Source organism: Lissotriton helveticus, chromosome 4_1 (assembly GCF_964261635.1).
Source record: "Lissotriton helveticus chromosome 4_1, aLisHel1.1, whole genome shotgun sequence".
Classification (NCBI taxonomy): domain Eukaryota; kingdom Metazoa; phylum Chordata; class Amphibia; order Caudata; family Salamandridae; genus Lissotriton; species Lissotriton helveticus.
The window spans coordinates 147,008,180-147,026,163 of NC_136063.1; the positions used below are offsets into that span (position 1 = coordinate 147,008,180).

At 47.4% G+C, this 17,984-nt stretch overlaps 1 protein-coding gene across 1 annotated transcript in view; it reads left to right on the forward strand.

Annotated features, from left to right (window-relative positions):
• The window catches only part of LOC144828440 (nmrA-like family domain-containing protein 1), a 95,298-nt gene that overhangs the window by 50,758 nt on the left and 26,556 nt on the right, over positions 1 to 17,984 (forward strand). The window contains exon 2 of the mRNA XM_078686611.1: positions 10,664 to 10,902. Coding sequence (XP_078542737.1) covers positions 10,664 to 10,902 — 239 coding nt within the window. The remainder of the gene's footprint in view (positions 1 to 10,663; positions 10,903 to 17,984) is intronic.

Consider the following 17,984-nt stretch of genomic DNA (forward strand, 5'->3'; position numbering starts at 1 on the left):
AGTGACTGGGAGATGTTGTGTGAAGATTCTTTTCCATTTAGAGGGGCGTTTGGAGTAGAAGATGTAATTCGTTTTAATGGGGGCAGTAGGGCTGTAATAGTTGTCAACAATAAGTGTTTCCGGATTTCGAATGAGGAGGTTGTGTTTGAGTTTTTTTCTAGCGTGTTTAGAAAGATTGGGGGGGTACGGGATGGACCAGGAGTTGGGACCATGTTTAGATAGAGAGAGATCCTGGGAGGGGGAAGGGATATTGAGAGGAGGCATAATGGGCAAAGGAAAAAGTAGGGGAGAGGAGAGTCAGATAATCACGTGCCTAGTCAAGGGAGAGGCAGTGGGTTGAGGCTGTGGGGGGAGAGACTTTGGAAGGGAAGAGTGGAAGGACGCAGTATTGGTAAAGGGTAAGGGCTGAATTCGGCAGAGGAAAAGAACAAAGAAAGGGATAGTGAGATGATATGAAAGAAAGGGGCAGGAGTCAAGAGAATATGAGTTAAGTGAAGTACGAAGGAAGTGAGCAGAATAAAGTGCATCAAAACAAACAAATCACATCACCGCTACATATGGGGGGAGCAAAATTAAAGCAATGTTGAAATATCTCCAGCAAAGCAAACAATTAATCCCCGCAAAGCTACACAAGGTGAGGATCGCTAGGCTCAGGAACAAAAGTACCGGGTCATCAAACTGCACATATTCTCAAGTTGGGTGCATTTTAATTGAGTGAACATAGTCAGGCAGAAGCTATTTTAATGGAAAAACTTGCGGGCTGAGATTTTACTGAACTAGACTTAAATCAGTTTAATATTCATTGCAATACATCTTCAATTGCTCGTTACTACACTAGCACATTAAGAGGGTGTGCATATTTGTGTTTTCTACAGCCATTTACATTTGTAAACAAAATGAACTGTCTTATTCTGAAGAACGATTTCTCAAGCCCCTGCAAGTGCACAGCTCACCTCTTTACCGGAGCTCAATGGAGCCGGGGACTTTTGATTGTAGCCTGTTGAGAGGGTGATGGGTTGCCCGTCCACAGGACTCCAGAAGCAGCATGGTGCTACCGGAACACAACGTGCTGCTTGATGACCCTCCCACAGTACAGAGAGCACTGCGAGGGGTCGTGGACGGAGGCACTATACTTGTCTGCTGCTGGCGAGGGCAGGCAATGTTAAAACAAAGGCGCGGTCCGCTCTACCAGCATCTGCCTGGGTCAATCTGTTACCTGGGGTGGTAGTGGTACTGGTGCCTGAAGACAACGTGCAAGGCGCAGCCCAGATCCACATACTGCAGAGACACGCCAGGCTATGTGCTTTTTTTGATGTAAAACAGTGAAGGCACAGAGGCAAACAAAGTGGACGGTGGTTCACTCAGTGAGATTTAGAGGCATCCCGGCCAACTGGGTTTGATTGATCTGAAATTATGGCAGCTGTGTTTACACCATGAATAAAGGCAGTGCTATGGAGGTGCTGGCGAGATCTCTATTATGCTTGCCGCCCGTGGTGGCCGATTGAAAGGGCTGGGGGGGGGTGCATTGAAAGTTACGAGGGTAAACACGGATGAACCATGGCCATCCGTAGCGGACATCTAAAAAGGTGGCTTGTCCATGAGCATAAAACAAATCTCTTCATAGCAGCCTAGTTTCTTTGTAAATTCAGTTTTTATACAAGCAGTCTGGTTTGGCTATTGGAACTCCCCTATGGTTGTAAATTGTATCATTATAATTATACATTTTTAATCGTGAATGAAAAGGGGCACCCGTAGGTGCTCCCATCTTCAAAAGGAACCATTTACTGTCCTATCTTGGCAGGAAGAAGCAGTGTTCACGGCGAGGACTGTAGAAGCAGACATCTGCAGTTGTTTCCATAGCTACAAAACACTGCATAAACTCTCGTGAAAAAATGAGTTTGGAAAAAAAAATGTTGGCAGCGAAGATAAAAGCAAGATCGGCAAAGATGAAAGGAAGGAATGGAGAAAAATAAGAAATGAGAGCTAAAGGAGAATGGAAACAAAAGAAAGGGAAATGTGAAGGGGCGAGCGGAAAATAAGGAAGGGAGAAATGGAAGAAGGAACACGATAAAAACAGAAAGGAGAGAGTAAACAAGAATAAATAAATAAGAAAGAGAAAACAGTAGGTGATAATGAAAGAATGATGGGAGGAGAGAGATGGAAGAAGGCACGCAAGATAAAATAGTCGGGATAAAACAAGAATATATATGAGATTAAAACAAGCATGGGCGGCCCTTTTGAAGTGAAGCTCACGGCCGTGATAGTGAAAGCAGGGATGTAATTAGGGGGGAGGAGAAGTGAGGGAGGGAGGGAGGCTGATGGCTTTGATGTGGACGCGCTTTCCGCACCAGTGCACCACACGAACTGTATGAAATCTGCGATGGTTTCAGACCTTGGTTTGGCCTCTATACTCTCGCCTATTATCCCTTGCGGGATTAATAGGCGAAACCTAAAAACGGCACAAAACCCGGCCGAAACAACAGAACACTCGGCGAAACTGCCAGAAATCAAAAGGACGAAGCGCACTGGAAAGTGCAAGCAGCAGAGCACAAAGTCAAGGCAATACAAGTGTAACAATGTGCATTAACATGAAACATAGCAATTATGCAAGCAAATGTAAGAAAAAGCACTTAACTGGCTGCGGAGCAGCAAAGAAAGAGGATGGCCTATTCTCTATGGTCCCTTATATACTGTACATACTCTATGGTCACCAGAGTATTCATTTTTTTTGTTTGAATATCTTTTATTTATTTATTTTATTTTATTTATTTATAGTGTTTTGTACAGCGCGAACAAGACCCGTGGGTATCAGAGCGCTTAACATAAAAAGATTACAGATTGACATTATAATACCAATTATAACAACAGAACAGATATGAGGTAGAGGCGGTATGATATAAGGGTGATTAGATAAAAGGCATTGAGAGGTGCATTAGTCTCAACTTGTGTCATAGTCATATCTTCAAGCTCGTTGAGGTAGGGTTACATAACATTCTCAATACAATTACATATATAATTGGCAATTAAGAGTTGAGTAGGTTTAGCTTGTAATAATGATCATAAAGATAATAAAGTGAGGTAGGGGTTATATAGTTTAGACTGTGAGATACAGTATATAAGTTCACAAATATATGAGGTAGCAGTACAGTGTGCAGCCGAGGCTTGAACGGGAATCAGTCATTTGTCAGATATTGATCTTCAAATTATTCATGATGAGTACACCCTCTTTTGGCGTAAATGTTCATACCAATGGTCTGTAGCTTTCTCTACGTAGGGTATTTACTCATCATGTGGCTCTTTATTAGTTGTTTTGTTAAGTTACGTTCAATTCGTACACATATATGAGATAGTGACATAATTGTGGCACAGCATCATCAGTACATATCTTGCCAACCATAGAGACACAATATTGGTAACAAGTAAAAGATGACATAATAAGAGTAAAGCAATGTATACATCATGACTAGGCCATTAGTTCCTATTGTGCACTGAACAGATGTGAAATCGCAAATTAACAACAGCAGTTTGCTGAAAACGCCAAACAATTTCCAACCGCATACCAAGGGAATGGGTAGGTAGGGGTATCCGCTATATGATTCCTATGGTATCGTGTAATAGTAGTTGTGGCATACATGTAGCAGGTATTCAAATCTTTTGCTTGATACGGGAAACCACGAACAACAACCCGGGATTGTGGGGTTGAAAAAACTAGGTAAAGGTGAACTAGAAATGTGTGGTTCAATCAGGGCGGTCAGGAACGGGCGTGTGTGGTGCCATGGCCGTAAAGAAGGTCGATGGATGCGAAACGCAGTGGGCTCCTCATTGAGATGAGATGGGGGGGGGGAAAGGCAGGAGGACTGATCACGAGGTCTAGTCTGGAGCATGCGGGGGTGCGAGACCGGTATGTAGCCAGGGGTGGGAGGGGAGAGGGAGGGAAAGGGTAGTGGGAGAGGGGGGGAGAAGGAGGGGGAGGCAGAGGGGGAGGGAGAGGGTGAGGGGGGAGGTAGAGGGAAGGGGTGGGAGAAAAGGTAGGGGTAGCAGGGTGAGGTGACTGCTGCACACCCGGATCTAGATAATGCCTTTCTGCAGGCACACTCGGTGATAAGTGGCCAAGGTGTTATCCCAGTCTTGCACTATGGGGAACTTGCGCAGTCCAGCCATCTCTTCCCTATGTAGTGCCACACTTTCCGCCCTCGCCCAGTTATCAAATGAGGTGCGCCAATGTGCGGGTTGCGGGGGTGCACTATTCTTCCAGCTCTTGGTGATGAGGCGCTTTGCAGTTATCAGCCCCAGGTCCCAGAATCTAGCCTGTACCCTGGTCTGCTTCGTTCTCTTAAACAGGCCCAGCAAGCATGCCTCCCAGGTGTGTGGCAAGCCGCCTCCTGCCGCCACCGCCAAAGAAGCCGAAATCAGCGGCCAGTAATTATTCAGAAGAGAGCACTGCCAGAGCATGTGGAGTAGATGCGCATCTACAAGTCTGCATCTGGGGCACGCTGATGAGTTTAGGTCGAAGTATCGATTGATTTTGTCCGGAGACAAGTACGCGCGGTGCACTATGTAATACTGTATGGTTTTGAACCATGAGTTGCGCGGAATATTAGTCGCCCCAGCCAGTACCACCGCCCATTCCTTATCGGTCCAGGCGCGGCCTCTGTCTACAGCCCATTTGTCTCGCAGGCGTTGCGGCGAAAATTGTGTGTGTGTGTGTAGTGCTTGGGCAAGCCAGTGTATTATGTGAGAGCCGTTTCCCATCATATGTAAGTACTGAACCAGTAAGTGGGGAGGTAGTTCCACTGCGAGGTCGCCCCAAGCCCGTGTCAGTAGACGAAGCAGTGCCGTGTGTGTTAGAAATTGTCCAGGTGATAGTCCTGTGTTAGCTGTCAGGGACTCAAACGAAAGCAAAGTGCCGTCCGCAAAGATGTCCCCCAATGTTTCCAAGTCGACACTTGTCCAACTGTCCAGTGCTGTCTCCGTGAGCATGCCGCCCTCCCAAGGTGTTCCCAACAATGGTAGATTGGGGGCATAAGGTGCGACCGAGCACGTAAGTTTTAGGCTCCTCACAAAACACCTCCTCACCACTGCAAGATGCAACTGGTCTGGACAACGTTTCTTCGTCAGGGGGTGAAATAGCGCATGTTTCTGAGCCACCGTCATGACGGTATCGACCGAAGTCGTGTCGCAGAGGTTCCTACCGCTCAGCCAGTAGGCAACCCACTGCAACTGTGCTGCCAGATAGTAAAGCTCCTGGTTGGGTACAGATAATCCCCCTGACTCAGTTGCCGCATATAGCGTTTTTAGTGCCACTCTGGGGCGCCCTGTATTCCAGATCAGCCGCCTAGTCAGTGTTTCCAGTTCACGGAAAGTTTTAGTCGGGACATACACTGGCAAGTTGGCATAAAAGTACAGGAGGTTCGGCAGCATAATCATCTTGGTAAGGGTAATCCGACCCGGAACAGTTAATGGAAGGGTGTTCCAACAGGCCACCTGCGCCGTGAGTGACGAAATGGCTCGCGTGAGGTTACCGTCTAGTAAGTCAGCTGGGTCTCGGTAGATACGTATCCCCAGATAACGGAAGACGGTTGGGTACCAGACGAGTTTTTCACCCATCACTATAATGTCATGTTCCGGCGTGTCCGCTGCAAAAGAGTGCACTCCTGATTTTGCCCAATTAACCCTAAGGCCTGACATATCTCCAAAATCGCGGAATATGGAGATAAGCGCACGTGGAAAGCAAGTCAGGTCTCTGATATAGATCAGTAGATCATCCGCATATAGCGACACCGAGTGTATCCCATCGGCCAAAGGAATGCCCCAATCCGCACCAGAGGGGCGAAGTAGTGTCGCCAAAGGCTCCATCATTAGGGTACAAATTAATGGGGAGAGAGGGCACCCCTGCCTAGTGCCTCTATGTATTTGGATCAGGTCTGATAGAAGCTTGCCTGTGTGCACCCGTACCACGAGACCTTGGTAGAGGATTTTCACCATCTGCAGGTAATCCTCTCCCAAGTCAAATTTCTTGAGCACGTGCATCAGGTACGTCCACTCCACGGAGTCAAACGCTTTCTCCAGATCAATAACCAAATACTCAGAGCGAGGCCACTTAGACGTGGCTAAGCTTTGTATTCGAAAGAGGCGTCTGATGTTATAGGACGAACTCCGGGAGGGCACGAAACCGTTTTGGTCAAGGGTGTACCAGGCTAGGTACCAATGGAGCCAACCTCTGAGCGAGAGTAGACGCCAGGATCTTGTAATCCGTGTTAAGGAGTGCAAGTGGTCTGTATGATCCCAGATTGAGTCCATCCCTGCCAGGCTTCAAGAGGGATATTACGTGCGCCTCATTGAGAGTTGGGGGGAGAGCAGAGTTGTCTATCGCTGCCTTATATATCCGTAATAGTTCAGGTATAAGAATAGTGGAGTAGGCCTTATAAAACTCCGCAGGCAACTCGTCTGGGCCTGGGGTCTTGCCATTGGAAAGGGAGAAAATGACGTCCTGAGCTCTTCCGCCACAAGTGGCGCACCCAGTTCCTCCCTCTGCGTATTAGTGGCGATTGGTAGGGGAAGTTGTGATAGGTATTCCGAGATTTCTTCTTCAGTGACCTGGCACCGGGAGCGGTAAAGGCCCACATAGTGATTCGTGAAGGCCCCGTGTATGGCTCTCTGCGTATAGACTGTGGAGTCGAGAGTGGTACAAATCGCTAAGACTGGCGTCGTTTGAGTGTCCCGTCGTATTAACCAAGACAAAAGTTTGCCCGGTTTGTCCCCAGTATGATGTGTGCGCGCCGAATGGGCAGCGTAATTCAGGTTTTTTAACCTGTCCAAAAGGCGAACGTGTTGCTCTCGGGCCGCCATTAATCTTGTGTCATCTCCCTCAAGTGCTTCTCGTTCACCATCTAGTAGGGCAGATTCTACACATGTCAAGTCTCTTTCCACCTGGCGTCGCATGCCCGCTTGCATGCCCAAACAGGCACAACTCGTGACTACCTTGAATGCATCCCACTCTACTTGCGGGGTAGTTGCAGTGCCAGTATTGTCCTCGAAGTATCGCAGAATGCAATGTGAGAGCGCCTCCCTATATGTGGCATCTAATAAAACGTCTGGTTGAAGTCGCCACGTGGGCGCCTGTGGATGAGGGCACTCCCAGGCAAAGTCAAGTATATGCGGGTTGTGATCAGAGTGAGTGCGCCCCAAATATTCGGTGTCAGCAACATGGGGGAGTAAGTCGCTCGTGAGCATAAACCTGTCTAGCCTAACATGTAAGACATGGGCACCGAGTAGTACGAATAAAGTCTCACATTGGGGTTTCGGGTACGCCAAACATCATGCAGGTCCCACTGTGTTGCCCAACTTGTGAGCGCCCTCTGTGCTCCACTCGTCGGTGCAGTGGCTAAGGGGGGGAACGAGCGATCAAGCGCAACATCCAGCACGCAGTTAAAATCACCTCCGATTAAAAGTGGGATCCCGGCTATGGCGCCCACATCGACGACAGTCGTGAAAAAAATCTCCTGTGCTCCGAATTAGGTGCGTAAATGGAAACCATGGTCACCTGCTGTCCATCTAACTTGCCCTGTATAAGCACATATCTGCCCTCAATATCTATCGTGCTGTGAGCTAGTGCAAAGGGGACCCCAGGGCGAATCCAAATTAAAGCACCTTGCGTGAATGCCGAGAATCCCGTGGCGTAAAGTTGCCCCCTCCACCTGCGGCGTAGTGTGCCTACCTCTAGGTCTGTCAAATGGGTCTCCTGTAATAATGCAATGTGTATTTGGTGTCGCTTAAGATAGGAATAGACCTGGTAACGGCGTGAAGGTGTATGCATACCACGCACGTTCCAAGTACAGAATTTAACTATAGTCATCGTGTGTCCATTTCCCCATAGCTCCCCTCGGCCACCGCCCCCCAGCACACAGTACAGATACACTACGTTTCAGAAATCCACAACAACCATGCCATATCAGTTGCCCCCGGCTGATGTCCCACAAACACACATGTAGGAAATAGGGAAAGAAAACCACCTGTTTTGCAAACAAGGAAAACATTAACATAATACCACAAGGTCGACAGCAGAACATGTTGTCGTCCAAACGCTCTAATGAGCATTAAAAGTACGTAAGTTCAAGGGGGTCACCAGAGTATTCATGGGATATGTAGTTTTGTTACTTTTTTCTTCATTGTGATTGGCTGCTGAGTATTTCTTAGTAAAGAAATGAGACAGCATAATCGGAGCCTCCTGTCCTGCCATAGAATATATGTCCACCAGGTGATGGGTCTCTTTATCTTAGAACCATAGAGTTGGGTAGTGGTAGTGAATGTCCACGAGGTGATTAGTCTATTCATCGTGGAACCATAGAGTCAGGGAGTGACAGTGAATATCCGCCAGGTGATGGGCCTCTTTATCATAGAACCATAGAGTTGGGTAGTGGCAGTGAATGTCCACCAGGTGTTTGGTCTTTTCATCGTGGAACCATAGAGTCAGAGAGCGCCAGTGACTGCGGTTATGGTGTGTTTCTTCTAGGGGTGGAGCAGGGCAGCCCCAGTGGCACTTTGGTCTCAGGTAGACTTACGTATCTCTAGCAGGAGTTTTGTTTTCGCATCAATACTCAGATGAGCCTTTGCATTTCTTCTGGTGAATTTAGGAATATTTTTTCAGAGAACGTGGCAGTGTAACCTCCTCTCTTCGCATACAAGTGGCAGCATCCTGCCTTCCTCAGCTCCGTAGAATGGTCCCGACTCCCTATGGGGGAACACCCAAGCTTCCTGGTGCTGTTCTGTGCTCTGTATTGGTGTACAGAGAGCTGTGAAATATTTTAATAGGAATTTATCGCAGATAAAAATAAAACCACATCGGCATTTCGCATCATAATAATTCACTGAAAATTATAGTATAATTCTAAATTAGCAGGAACCAAAATTGTAAAGCTTACCCAAAATGTGTATTTTAGACCTAGATTCATTAAAATATTGTAGCATTCCTTTCAATTCTTTAATATGATGTTTTCACCAATTAGCACATTATTAACTTCTCTAAAGCAGGAGCAGCAGACCATGGGTTTCTGGTCCTGATCTATTGTTGTAAGCCTGATTCCCCGAAGGCGCTATATTTACAGTTCTTTTACTCCAAGATGCCTGTTTATCAGGGTTGTCAACATAGGTGGATTGTGTTGAACAGTGAGAGTCGCATTCATAATTTAGCAGTTGGTTATTATTCGTAATGTACATGTACTTCATTAGGTTTCACCTGAGATAGCGCATGTGATGTTACTTGCAAGACATTTTCTTTACTTACAGGGGGCTTAGCAGCCGCCCACTGCTTACCTTTGGCTGGGTTCATTGTCACTCATTTCTTTGCTTTGCCTAAGTTGGCACACATGGCATTCACTTCCAGTTCTTGTGTTTGTCCCTCCACTGAAGCATTTCCCAAGCACTTGTGTTCTTCCACTGCTCCCATAATTGGGCACTAATTTTTCTGTTGTATTCAACTAAAGTGAGTGTCTTTTCCAGCCGCCTTCCTCGTGTACTCATACCCCGTGGTGCCCTCTGTGCTCTTTGCTCCTCCTCCCTTTATTTTGCTTGTCCCCTCCTGCTGTCTGGATTGTTGCTTTCCCTAAAAGTTGTCCATTGTGTTGCTTACCTCATCCCACTATCTGTGTTATTGCTTGCCCCACCTTCTGTTGGTAGAGTTGCTCCCCCTCTACCCCACCCGTTATCCATGTTGTTGCTTGACCCCTCTGGCTGCCTGTTTCCTCTGTCCTCTATGCCCTCCTCTCACCCGCTATCCATGTTGTTGCTTGTCCCCTCTGGCTGCCTGTTTCCTCTGTCCTTTATGCCCTCCTCTCACCCGCTATCCATGTTGTTGCTTGACCCCTCTGGCTGCCTGTTTCCTCTGTCCTCTATGCCCTCCTCTCACCCGCTATCCATGTTGTTGCTTGTCCCCTCTGGTTGCCTGTTTCCTCTGTCCTTTATGCCCTCCTCTCACCCGCTATCTATGTTGTTGCTTGTCCCCTCTGGTTGCCTGTTTCCTCTGTCCTTTATGCCCTCCTCTCACCCGCTATCCATGTTGTTGCTTGTCCCCTCTGGCTGCCTGTTTCCTCTGTCCTTTATGCCCTCCTCTCACCCGCTGTCTATATTGCTCCCCACCCTATCCTTTGTCCCTCCTTGTTGCTTCCCGCCCCCACCCTGCAATAAGCAAAAAGAAGCTCTAGTTTCACTTAGACGAGGACCAGCAACTCTGTCATCACTGCTACAGGACTGCCTGCATGTCTTCATACAAAAAGCATTCACAAACAAAATAAACATTGGCAAAAGGCTGACAGCCAAGGCCAGACCTATTGGCTTTCTGATGCTTGCTTGTAGGTGTGCTTAATTAAATAGTGCCTCTTGATGGCACACATGATTTGCTCGACTGTCCCACCATCATCTCCCTGTGTTACTTTCTTCCTGTGTCCACTCTATTACACGGTAGTCTGCTGATGGTCTTTTCTCCCGCCACTTTCTGTTGTTCTGCCAGCATCCACCTCAGGTGTTCTCTAACACAGGAACATAATTCGACATGTTACATTTCTGTTCTTTGTTGTATTGTTTGTGGGCATTAGAGTGGGTCACTTTACTATTGAAAGCATATTTTAACTCCCCGGTTACTTTCACTGCACCCTGTCTGTACTCCTAGGTGCTCAAGGTGGGTCTGTTGCACGCGCCCTCTTGCAGAAGCCGGACTTTGCGGTGAGAGCCGTTACTAGGGATGTCAATCGACCGGTGACACGGGCACTCCGTGACCTGGGAGCCACAGTAGTGCAAGGAGACCTGGACAGCGAGAAGAGCGTGGAGGAGGTCATGGGCGGAGCTCATGGGGTGTTCCTGGTGACCAACTTCTACGAAGGCTTCAGCAAAGAGAAAGAAATCCGGCAGGTGAGAAGAGAACGTCTGCCGCCGGTTAACATATAAGGTACCACCTTGCAATGAACTACTGAATGTCAACACCAACAATATCGTAGCATACTAATATTGAGGACTCCACATCTACATACCTTGAAGATGTATGTACTGCATAGGTGCATATATGTGGAGTTAGGTATAGAAAATCTAGACTTACCTGTTAATATTTTATTTTCGATATTTTGTCCTCTATATTCGGTCCCATCGATAGTATTGATTCAATATTCAGGGGGCACACCCCTTTTCTCCTATGCACCTTTTTCCAGGTTCATTTAATTTATTTATTTTGAAAGTTTTATATAGCGCGAACAAGATCTTTGCAGATATCGGAGCGCTTTACAGACGAAGGGTACAACATGTGAGTAAATAACAATTGGGGTGGGGAAGATACATGTGGGAGCATAGTCAGCCAGATACATCAATAATGATACAAGTACAAATAAGTAGTAGCGTAAACAATCAGGTAGGTCAATAACACGAGTCATACAAAAATTCAAAAAGATCAGTAGAACTGAATGGTGCAGCGTCTGTAAATATCATCCCCAGTAATAATTCAAGTGTATTTAGCCATGAGGATAGCTTTTACTTCTTTATTTTCTCTGATGTCTCTTTTTGCAAACCAATTTTCATAGTATTCGATAAAGATACGTGAAACATAAGTTGTCGCAAAAGTCATGTTATTCATGCTTAAGTTGTAGGTTGAAAAAATTCGAAACCTTCTCTAATTTGCAAAGGTTTTCCTAAACCTTCTAAAAGGTTCAAAACAACTTTTGTGCATGCGTGCTTGATATGTTTCATATACAGATGTGTTGTCATCATGGTAAGTGTCTACAGTCTGGGATAACCAATAGGAAGGGTGCCTCCACCGCTTTAAGTGTTAGCTTGTGTACCAACACATGGTGTGATTTACACTGGGTGTACATGCAGTATTTGAGAATCAGCGCCTGACTGCAGGTTTATCCTGGGAGATGGGGCATTGTCTGACAAGCTCGCTGCATGCAGTGAGCAGATTTTGCCCCAGAATATTGCCCCAGAATATGGGGCAATAAAGGGGGCTCTTTTGGGGTCACCGGGGCAGCTGCACTCATACATAACCTCAGCACTCTGTGCACCATTTAGTAAGGTTGATGTCATTTACAGAAAGCAGGATGCTCGGTTTTGCATAAGGAGTTTGGAGAACTGCTGAGCAGGTTCCATAAGACTCCCAATAACTGCCCTCTCAGGTGGGTTTACATCTTGTTGTGTTGCTTGGATTGTGTCACATCTAGGCATGGGTGAAACTTCAATTCCACTTGTAAATCTACTGAGATTCGGAATTTTGCGTTATGCAAAATGTCTCGAAATGGGACTTTATACAGAGCCAAGAGATTCTTTCTGCTTGAACCAGCCTCCTGCTGGTGTCTGGTGTATCTTTTGCACACGAGGTGTGGCCTCACATACAACAGATATCTGCAAACCACATTTCATGTCATGTTGTGTTATTTTTGTAAATTTCATTAAAAAAAGGACTCGATTGTGCCCACCCTTAGCCGCATTGAATCTGAGGAGGGCAGAGTTGGCACGTGTGTTTGCTTTGTCCAATTTCTGTTACTTTTTCAGGTTTCTGTTCCAGTGTCCAGTTTAGTGCAAGCTGAGCACTGGATGTGCCTGGTAGATGGTTGTAGAGCAGGGGTCTGCAACCTTTTCTGTAACAAGAGCTATTTATGTTTAATCAAATTCCTCCTGAGCTACTAATATTATAAGCAATGTTATAGTAATCATATCAGACAAGATTACATTAGTGGCCACCATATGCAAAGATAACCAGCTGAGATCACTCCAGTGCATCAAGCATTGTTGCCAGCATTAATTTAACAAGCATTTGCAATGCAATATGTCTCGCATTTATGAGAATTTCAGCTATTGGTATTCCAAATAACAATGCCTTTTATTTACGTATTGTTTTTAACACAGATAAATAAAAGGCATTGTCATTTACAATGCCAATAGCTTAATCTCTTGCAAATGCAAGACCTGTTGCATTGCAAATGTGTGCTATAAGCGTTAGGAGAGAGCGTGTCCTGCCTGTAACAGCAGGCAGGACAAAGGTATTTGAGAAAATAATGCTTGAAGGCTGTAATAATTAAAGCCTACTGAGCAACAACACATGTAATAGGGGGTGTCGGCATAGGAGGTTAGAAAATGAGACAAGGAGGTATTGAGGAGGGGCAACTAAGCCTTTTGACCAATGAACAACCACAGTTTACAGTGGACAATGACACAAGCCAATGAAAAATCTTGGCGTACAGTGGGCAGAGCTTCAAGTCCCTACCTCAATACAGAATGCTTCGCAGAGTAGGGCATGCACTGCCCAGGCTCGACCTAAAAATGGTGTGTCAATGTGGAATGCCTTTACATAGGTAATACATGACAGTCAGTGCTGCAATGACACTAGCATATTAGGAATACGTCTCCTCAACACCTCACTCAATTATCAACCAATATATTTTGGAAATATAAAAAATTTTCTCCAAGCATCAGCTTATGAACTTTGAAAATACACAGATTTTCATCTCGACTACATGCTTTTTAATTTTTGCACACATATATAAATCAACTAAGGAAAATATTCTAATTTTGTAGACTGAGCTGCACACAGTAGAGCTTCTTATAGGTACCTGGAGATCTACCAGTAGCTCTCAAGCTCCTTGTTGGAGTAGCCTGCTGTAGTGTGACCTTTGTCATCCGCCCGCTCGCCCTCCCCTCCACTGACTACATCCTCCTCGGGGACCTCAACTTCCACCTGGAGAACAACAAGGACCGCAACACCACCGCCCTGCTGGAAAACCTCGCCAACCTCGGACTCAAGCAACTGGTCAACACCCCCACCCACTACGCCGGCCACACGCTTGATCCCGTCTTCTCTTCCAGCAAGTACATCACCTTCACCCACGCCACCGGACTCCACTGGACCGACCACAGCTGCGTCCACTTCAGCTTCAAAAGATCCACGACCCACCACCACCCGCAACAGGTACCTCACAGGAATTGGAGCAAGATCGCCGCAGACCAGCTCACCACCTCCCTCAGCCAGAGCCCACCCGCCAACACAACGGACCCCAACGAAGCAGCCCGCAATTTCACACAGTGGCTGACCGCCTGCGCCGACGACCTCGCGCCACTAAAGAACCCTCCCAGCAGACCCAGAAGCAAGAAGGCATCCTGGTTCACCGACGACCTCAAGGACTCCAAGAAGACCTGCCGCACCCTCTAGAAAGCCTGGCTCCTCGACCGGACCACCGACAACATGACCGCCCTCAAACACGCTACCCGCAAGCACCACCAGCTCATCCGCACCACCAAGAAGAAATCCCTGACGGAACGACTGGACAACAACGCCCACGACAGCAAAGAGCTCTTCACTATCGTCAAGGAGTTCTCCAACCCCAGCACCGGCACCAACGACATCACTCCGTCACAAGACCTCTGCGACTCCCTCGCCAAGTTCTTCCACCGCAAGATCGCCGACATCCACAACAGCTTCGGCGCCCCACCCACGCACCCAACCGTCGAACCAATGCCCCCCACCGCCACCCATCGCACCTGGACCACAGTGACCACCGAAGACACAGCCCGCACGATGAACACCATCCACTCCGGATCACCGACCGACCCCTGCCCACACCACGTCTTCAACAAGGCCGACTCCACCATCGCACCCCAACTCCGGAACATCATCAACGCCTCCTTCAACACCGCCACCTTCCCGGAGAGCTGGAAGCACGCCGAGATCAGCGCCCTCCTGAAGAAACCTACAGCGGACCCCACCGATCTCAAAAACTTCCGCCCCATCTCGCTCCTCCCTTTTCCTGCTAAAGTCATCGAGAAGATCGTCAACAGACAGCTGACCACCTTCCTCGAGACGAACGGATCCCTCGACCCCTCGCAGTCCGGCTTCAGAGCCAACCACAGCACCGAGACCGCCCTCATCGCAGCCACCGACGACATCCGGACCCTGCTCGACAAGGGGGAAACAGTGGCCCTCATCCTCCTGGACCTCCCCGCTGCGTTCGACACGGTCTGCCACCGCACCCTAGTCCAGCGCCTCAGCAACATCGGTATCCAAGAGAAGGCACTGGAGTGGGTCATCTCGTTCCTCGCCGGAAGAACACAAAGAGTCCGCCTCCCCCCGTTTCGCTCCGAGGCTACCGAAGTCATCTGCGGCGTCCCGCAAGGATCTTCACTCAGCCCCACCCTCTTCAACATCTACATGAAACCTCTTGCAGCCATCGCACGCCAGCACAACCTCAACATCATCTCTTACGCCAACGACACCCAGCTGATCCTCTCCCTCACCAGAGACCCCGACACCGCCAGAACCTGCCTACACGAAGGGATGAAAGACGTCGCCGAGTGGATGAAGGACAGCCGCCTGAAACTGAGCTCGGACAAGACGGAAGTCCTCATCCTGGGATCTTCGCCCTCCGCCTGGGACGACTCCTGGTGGCCCCCAGCCCTGGGCACCGCACCCAAGCCAACCGACCATGCACGCAACCTGGGCTTCATCCTCGACCCCTCCCTCTCGATGACCAGAAAAGTCAACGCCGTCTCCTCATCGTGCTTCAACACCCTGCGTATGCTTCGCAAGATCTTCCGCTGGATCCCGACCGAGACCAGGAAGACTGTCACCCAGGCACTCGTCACCAGCCGACTGGACTACGGAAACGCCCTCTACGCCGGAACCACAGCCAAGCTACAGAAAAGACTCCAGCGCATCCAGAACGCCTCCGCCCGACTCATCCTGGATGTCCCCCGACGCAGCCACATCTCCAGCCACCTGAGGAACCTGCACTGGCTCCCCGTCGACAAGAGGATCACGTTCCGGCTCCTCACCCACGCACACAAGTCTCTCCACGACCTGGGCCCCAAGTACCTCAACGACCGCCTGACCTTCTACACGCCCACCCGCCAGCTACGGTCCACCAGCCTCGCCCTCGCAGCCGTACCACGCATCCGAAGAGCCACCGCCGGAGGAAGATCCTTCTCTTACCTGGCTGCCAAGACTTGGAACTCCCTCCCCATCCACCTTCGGCTGACCCAGGACCATCTCTCCTTCAGGAAACAACTCAAGACCTGGCTGTTTGAGCAGTAGCATACCCCTACCCCCAAGCGCCTTGAGACCCTCCCGGGTGAGTAGTGCGCTATACAAATGGCATGATTGATTGATTGATTGGAGTTGGCGCTGTGCAGGAGGGTCACCGAGACGCTCCATTCTTGTGTCTGAGTCTTTACATTGAGTTTATGGGGGGGGAATAGTAGTGAGTGGGAAAAGAGACCAGGGTGGGGTGGAACCAAGAACTACAGGATGACCACAAGAAAAAGGAAGGAGTATTCAAGAAAATAATGCACTAATATAACATACAAAGCTATGGTTTTTAATAACTATGCTTGACAATAAATCATTCATTCTTTCACATACAAATATACATACAAGAGAGAGAAAACAGGCTGGTGGACAAGTCTCTGTTCAATGGCACTAGTGTCAGATATAATGGTGAATCAAACTGCAGCTGTGCAGAGGTAAAACAGGATAGTGCAAACCTTTGTCAATAACATCAGTACCCGAAGCGGCACCCGCCAGTAGGACTGTAACAGTAGTCTGGCATAGGGAAAAAGCTTCCGGCACTTGCCGTGCAGGAGACCGTGAAGTGGGAGACCCAGGGGGCTGCAAAGATGTGCACGTGAGGAGGATAATTATAAACATAATGTGGAGCAAGACTGTATAATCGATGATCAGTAGAATGAACAACCACCAACCTCTGATGATACAGATGCGGCAAGGTTTAGTAGAACCTTGGTTAATCCTCCAGGATTGAACAATTACATTTCTGAGTGATATTCTGTATGTTTATCGGGAATATTGTTTTATTTAGTATTTTTATTAATATTACACAGTATACATTTTTTTTGTGGAATTTCAACTACATTTATTTTTTTGCGAAAAGAGGGGGATGTGTCGTAATATAGTTATTTCGTAAGTATATTATAAGAATACCTACAGAGTAAGTTGTATGTTATAGCATGTGTTATATTGTACATTAAGGACACCATGCCATATTCCCCATCCTTGTGATATAAGTAAGAACCTTAGGAAAGTTATCTGAGGATAGGGAGGCAGTAGTAGCATTGCGACGTGCGAGCTTGTGTATGTTTGAAGTACCAAGATTATTGCGCAATAACATTTATATCTTTCAACATATCCATTGTGTGCATCGTTACACACAGCAAGTGAAAATAAGAGCATGTGATGTTAATGAACGTCTCGGCAGCTTGTAACCACAGCGCTAAGCAGCAGGTTACTCTACAATATTTTATAATGGAGGTGGCTGTCCTGATGAAGACCTTGATTTGCTGAAATGTGTGTAGATAGATGACACAGGATGATTGAGAACAGCTGGTACATCCAAAACAATAATTAGCTGAAATAAGTGTATTGTATAGTCACTGAGCAAAGGTTTGTGGACTGGCCAATGAACTAAAATGAGGTACTGTTGAGAAACAATTACTTCAAATTAAGCATTATCGATGTTAGGTATCGTGCATTGCCATTGCAATAAGACTTGTATTGCGACTTAATATGTAATATCAAGGGTGATGCGACTGAATGAGGGTGTGAATATATAGATGATTATAGAATGAATATATATTTTAATGTACATTTTTGTAGTAATACCTGATGCACATCTGTAAAACGTTTCACTGTTAGCTTCTATGGGGAAAGTCGCGTTTGAAATTTAAAGATTAAGGACACTTAGGAGAGGACTTTGAGCAAACCCCTTTAGTCTTATGGTTGTCTAGGGCCAACACCCACGGGAGTACTGGAGTACTCAAATTACCTCACCCAAGGAAGACGGGGACATAGGTGTCTTTTGGTGTTGGGAATCGTCGATGATTTCAATGGCGATCTGCTGCAAAGTGCTGCTGCCGTCGAAGTGAAAAGTGTCCGGTGTGATCCAAGCCTAGATCAAAGATGAGAAGAACCTGAAAGCAGAGGGGACAGAGTCTGGGTCACATGA